The sequence below is a fragment of the Tamandua tetradactyla genome, chromosome 2 (genome assembly GCF_023851605.1).
Source record: "Tamandua tetradactyla isolate mTamTet1 chromosome 2, mTamTet1.pri, whole genome shotgun sequence".
NCBI lineage: Eukaryota > Metazoa > Chordata > Mammalia > Pilosa > Myrmecophagidae > Tamandua > Tamandua tetradactyla.
Window position 1 is genome coordinate 43,810,197 of NC_135328.1, and position 6,469 is coordinate 43,816,665.

Genomic DNA, 6,469 nt, shown 5'->3' on the forward strand with positions numbered 1-6,469 from the left:
AAAGTTGCAGGATACAAAGTTAATAATATACCATGAACAGATTTAGATTTTGTCAAATGTTTTTTAAGCATTGATTGAGACGATCATAAGGCTTTTGTCCTTTCTGATATTGATATGGTGATTTCTTTAATTGATTTTCAGATGATATGGTTGAATTTCTGCCTTCCATTTTTGTATGCCTCATGTCATGTCTGTTCATCTGATTCTCCCTTACAGCTTTCCTTTGTGTTAAATAGATAACTTCAGATATAATATTTTAATTCCTTTTGGGTTTTTAAAAGTTAGTTTTTGTGTTATTTTCTCAGTGGTTGCTCTGGGAATTATATATTCACTTTTGTAGGAGCCAAGTGTTAAAACAAGATCTGCAGAATTTGTTGGAAACAGCTGGCCTCAGAATGGTGGCAGTAAACTGTGTAGATTGTTATGTAGAGCAGTCTGGGAGGAAGAGAATGTTTACCCCAAATGGTTATTTTAAGTATGAAGGAAGAGAGCACTGAAAAATAAGCTCTCTGTTCTTTCAAGAAATGCATGCATGCCTTTTGTCACCCTGCAGTATTTAAGTAGGATCTGGATAAAAATAAAGTTGTCTGAAGTCTGATGTCTGATGTAAAGTTAAGCTTCAGACCCCTGAGCCCGTCTGTGTCTTTCTTTCTTTCGTTCTTCCTTTCTTTTTTTCTCATCATTCCTTAATATCCTTCGAGCTCCATTTCAATAGGAAGCAACACGCTTTATCTTAACCCTATCTACTTCTGATTAGTACTAACTAAATCCTAGTAAAATATAAAAATTTTGTTCCAAATAGCTTCTTTTCTTCCATTCTCCTTTGTGTAATTTTGTCACATATTAATATTTATATGTTTAAATATTTGCATTGTGATGGAGCTGAGTGCAGGCAAATCAGAACAAGTTATAGTCAGGTCTTGCCCTTCCCAGGTCATTCTGAGGTCTGCACAGTGGCTGACTTACTTGGGTACTTCTGACACCAACAGTGACTACAAACCCTTCATCCCACCATGGTCATTTCCAGGTAGACATTGTAACGGAGAGGAGAGCATAGGGCAGGATAGACATCAGGGATACTTTCACCTGTGAGTCTCATGTTTCTATGCCTTCCGCTCCTGTATGTGTCCGTGCACACACCACTCTCCTTGGATCATAGGAAATTCAGCAGTGAGTCCATGTTGGCTTTTCTCTAACGATGTTGTTTTTTCCTAACCATGTTGGTTTCTTGTCTTGTTATGGGATTTTTTAATTGAATTCCTTTTCCAGGCATTTAGGGAGAGAAAATAAGTTAGCTTCATGACTCTACCTTGAAATGCATGTAACTCTTGTGGTATAGGAAACAAGCTCCAATATATTGCACACAGAGTGGTGTGCAATGCAGTATGATAGAATCACCCAAGATTCATCCTTTGGTGGGGTTAGCAAAGCTCTAGGTGGAGAGGGAGATGGTCCTCTCAGAAACTAAAAAGCAATTCAACTATCAGCTACATGAGACCTTTCCTAACCAACCATTTAAAACTTAACGCTTCTCTACTCTCTCTATATTTTCCCTGTTTTATTTCACTGTGTTACACTTATTACCATTTTACATACTCTTCAAAACTTATTTTTTATTGTATATCTTAAAAGAGAATGTATTGTATTATTTATAGAACCCAACACAATATCTCACATATTGGATAAACATATATATATTTTTGTACAAGAAGAATTAAGGAAAAAGGGATGGTGTGAATGAACTTAGTATTTTGTTACCAAGTAGTATGAGCACCTGATAAATATGTGCATGATCTTTAGGGATAAAAATATTAATCAACACTTACTGGGCATTGATAATGTTCTAAAGATCTATGCTCAGGACTTAAAAATGAACTATTTCATTGAACAACCTTATAAACTAGGTGAAGTTGCTGTCAACACTTTACAGTTATGGGAATTGAGCACCCACTAACACCTTGCTTAGGGACAGTGATGAGTAAATGGCAGAGATGGTACTGTTCTCTGATCAGTCTTCATTCAATGCCCTTGGGGTCAAATGCTGTATTTTACCATCTCCTAAACAAGTCTCAGCCCCTGCCCTGCAGGGCATTACAAGGGAGTACAGAGACCTGCAAACTCTCAAGTGGCAGTGGAATTTGTGCTCTAGTGGACGTTGGAGTCTGTGGTGTGGGAGTCTGCAAGGACCAGGCCTTACTCTGTTGGGGCCATTCTGTGCTGTACGGAGAGGCTGATTCCAATGCTGTGGGTTCTTCATGAGCCAGGGACATTCGTCATCATTCCTCCTTCTCACTGACATCACGGATCCCTTCACCTGTGTGTCCTATGGCTCAGCTCCTTTGGCTTCTGCACAGAATCCATCTCAAGAGGAAAGCAGGAAATTGGGCAATTAGCTCTCTTAGCTCCTTCTCTAACCAGAAGCTTGGAGTTGTTTCCCCTAAGACTTAGTCCTTCTGGTAAATGGGGATCTTCCCGCCCATTACTCTGGTGCTCATAAATAGCAGATGAGATGCTAGAGATCCTTAAGCCAAGGATGATCTTAAGAACAAAAGGTGGGGATGGGTGGCACTTTGACCACCAAAGATTGACACATATCATGGCAAGGTAGGGCCTAGATATGTGTGTTTATGTGAGAATGAGAAGGATGTGTGTACTCGTGTGCATGTGTGCTTGTGTTGCCTTTTATCCATGTGTTTTCAGTGTGCAACTGACTCACGAGCTGTTTTCTCCATGGAAAGATTTAGCTCTGCACTGTCGAATGTGATGGCCACCAGCAATGTGTGGCCATATAATTTAAAATTAAAATTAAATGAATTTTAAAAATTGGTTCCTCAGGCACACTAACCACATTTCAAGTGCTCAATAGTCACATGAGGCTGGTGGCTGCTGAATTGGGCAGTGCAGATGTAGAACGAGTCCATCATGCAGAAAGTCCTGTTGGACAGCGCTCACACAGACCATGGACTACGGAGTCATTTATCAATGCGTGTGCATGTTCTGGTGTATGCTTCTGTTGGTGTGTGTGCATGTGTGTGTGTGCACTGCTTCTTTTTATGTTTTCTGTGTGTTGTGTTCTATTGTATGCAATCCTTGGTTATTTAGTGTGGTTTGTGTGTGTGTTCATATGGTTTATGAATTGGCTGAGTGACCAGTGTGCTGTTTTTGAAGTGTATGTGGCAGTGTTTCATTTAACAGTTACATGTAAACTGACTTGAAATCTGTGCAAATAACTATAGTTTTCAACTAGGATGAGTATAGATAACAAAGAACTAGAAAACAGCACTTTGAGTTTGTTTGTTCCTGTGACCCTGTGTATAAAACACTCATATTCAGACTCTCTTCACCTTGAAAGCATGTAGAAGAGAGGGGGATAAATGTGTAATGCAGCGGTATTTGTGTGCACTTGATCTGGTGAAAGAGACTCATAGTCTGAACTTTCTTTATTCTCTAGTCATAAACAGGCAGCTCTAACCAGAGTGCTCTTGCTATGCTGGCAGCAATTTATCCGTGTGGTTTGAAGGCTACAGGACCCACAACAAATTCCTCATTGACCTTTCTTGGGAAAATGGTATAGTTAATTTTATAACCTGGCCCTGTAATCAGATGGCTATGAATTCTGCTGTAACTTCTTAGCCCTACAGCATCTGGTAGATCTTGGTTCTCTGGGCAGGTCACTGGGCAAATCGTTAGCTCACCCAGTGTATATGTGTGCTCAGGAATCAGTCTTTGTGAAGCAGTGGAGATGGATGGGGAGAAAGAGGCAATGGCAGATATGATGAAAGTTATTCATTGGCAAATTTATTAAAAATTCAATAATTTAAAGGCCATGGGTGTATTAATTCTCAGGGGCCATGGTCTGAACTTGAGTTTCCCCGAAGGTGGGAGAGAGCACAGAGAGATACATTGATTTTTAGTAAGCTGTTTGATCTTGCTTAATGGACCCTCATATTTTTATCATCTTTAATTCTGAAGTGTGATCTTGGTCACTCACCTGCCAATTAATGAGAGCTAATGTTTTCAGCACGTCTTTGTTTAAGGCATATTCTAAGTATTACTACATGTATTAGTTCATTTACTCCTTCCAATAATGCTATAAGTAGGTCGTTTGTGTATGTGCACACATGAAAAGGGAGAGATGGAGGTGTATAGAGAATGATTAAGGAATTAGTATAATTTTACATCAATTTGTGAAAGCGAGAATCAGACACCAGCACAGGCAGTCTGGCTGAAAAGCCATGGTCTTAATCAGTGCTTTATGAGGCTACTCAGTAGATTTGAGCTCCTCAAAGGAAGGGACTTTGTCTTATCTACTACTCTTTCCTTAGAGCTTATCATAGTGTCCCTCACAGGTTTGAGAAAAAAAAGGAATTATCCCTGGTTTTCATTGGAGAACCTGATGTCTTTCTATGACTAGTCTGGATGAGGCAGGAATATGGGAGTGAAATGCAATAAGGATTGTGTGTGTACTGACACAGACACCTGGAGAAAGTATGTGACTGTACAAAAAGCCAAATTCAGCATTTCTAAGTTCCTGACATTTCCCATTTCATTTCATCTCCGGTGGAGAGAAGAGCAGCATGCAGATGGAGAACCAGAGTGTTGTGTCTGAATTCCTCCTCCTGGGGCTCCCCATCCGGCCAGAGCAGCAGGGAGGGTTCTTCTGCCTCTTCCTGGGCATGTACCTGACCACGGTGCTGGGGAACCTGCTCATCGTCCTGCTCATCAGGCTGGACTCTCGCCTCTACACCCCCATGTACTTCTTCCTCAGCCACTTGGCCTTCACTGATGTTTCCTTTTCATCTGTCACAATCCCAAAGATGCTGATGAACATGCAGACTCATAACCTATCCATACCCTATCAAGGGTGCATTTCACAGATGTATTTTTATTTATTTTTTGGTTGTGTTGACAACCTCCTTCTTGTAGTGATGGCATATGACAGGTATGTGGCCATTTGTCACCCTCTAAACTACACCATCATCATGAGAGAGGAGCTGTGTGTCCTGCTGGTGGCTGGATCCTGGGCTCTCTCCTGTGGCAGTGCCCTTTTACACACACTCCTTCTGGCCCGGCTGTCCTTCTGTGCTGACAACACCATCCCTCATTTTTTCTGTAGTCTCCCCATCTTACTCAAATTGTCCTGCTCAAACACCTCTCTCAATGAGCTGGTCGTATTCACTGCAGGGGCTGTGCTTATGGTCTTTGCATTGAGTGGCATCCTTGTCTCTTACGGCTGTATTGGGGCCTCAATCCTTAGGGTCCCCTCTACGAAGGGGATCTGCAAAGCCTTGTCCACCTGTGGCTCCCACCTTTCCGTGGTGTCTTTATTCTATGGAACAATTATGGCTCTGTACTTTTTCCCCTCATTGAACAACTCCAATGACAAAGAGATGATTGCATCGCTGATGTATGCAGTGGTGACTCCCATGTTGAACCCCTTCATATACAGCCTAAGAAACAAAGATATGAAATTGGCTTTGGGGATACTTTTGAGAAGCTTGAAAAATTGTGTGTTGGCCAGACTTGTTTCTAGCACCACCCAAACTCTCCTTTAAAATGGGCAGTTATGCTCTGGGACCTGAGCCTTTTCACTGTTTATTTATCTTTCCATTTACTCTTCCATAACCCTAAATATGGCATTGCATGAAGCACATTCATCTTCGTGGGTTTCAAAGTACAAAATTTTTTATTAGTCAGGTGTGGGGTGGATCATTCTGAATAGGTTACATTTTTATCTCACCTTCTTGAAGAGCTGTGAGAGGTTTGCTAGGATTGCAATATACACAGGAAAATATGACAACAGCATTTTATGCTTCCTCTTTATAAAGGGAAAACCAGTTTCTCTATGTGGAAGCTTTAGGGTAATCTTAGCCTACATGTGATCATATTTTAGACTATGCTGTATCTTCTCACTCCTTGAGTTTCTATCCTCATGTGTCAGGTGGTAAGAATTCTCATATGTGATATGGCACTTCTCTTTATCTATAGTGAAATGAACAATTGGACCCTTATGTGGAGTCAGTTTAAGTCTTGTGGAACACTATTTTGTTAGTTTGAAAACAATGAACAAAAGTTACTATGGTTTTTAATAACTGGGAGATTTATATCTGTTGAAGTAAGTAAAACAACAGTGAGGTCTTTGATTTCTCTTTCTTTTCTATTGTTTTCTAGAGCTACAAATATTTAATAAAGTTTAATTTTAGTAAAGCTCAAGAGTGCTCATTTTCTTGATGGCTTAGCTAGTAATAAAGTGCATTTGATGATTTTCTAAAACCTACATAAACTTTAATTTGATTGTGTCTGTGATGAGAACTTAATGGGGGTGGGGGACACAGAGCAGCCAATCCCATGACCAAATTTCCCCATCCTAAGAAGACTAATTTCTTCAAGTTGGAATTTTTGCGATAAGAGCAGCCTATCCATGCCTGATTAATATAGATTTGGGAAAATAGTGTTTTCTTTTAAACCT

General features: G+C 40.3%; 1 protein-coding gene across 1 annotated transcript; it reads left to right on the forward strand.

Moving 5' to 3' along the window:
- The first annotated feature begins 4,577 nt into the window (after positions 1-4,577).
- LOC143656073 (olfactory receptor 1J2-like) lies at positions 4,578-5,555 on the forward strand. Its single transcript, XM_077127804.1, has one exon. It carries the CDS (start codon positions 4,578-4,580, stop codon positions 5,553-5,555), a length of 978 nt encoding a protein of 325 aa, XP_076983919.1.
- The last annotated feature ends 914 nt before the right edge of the window (positions 5,556-6,469 follow it).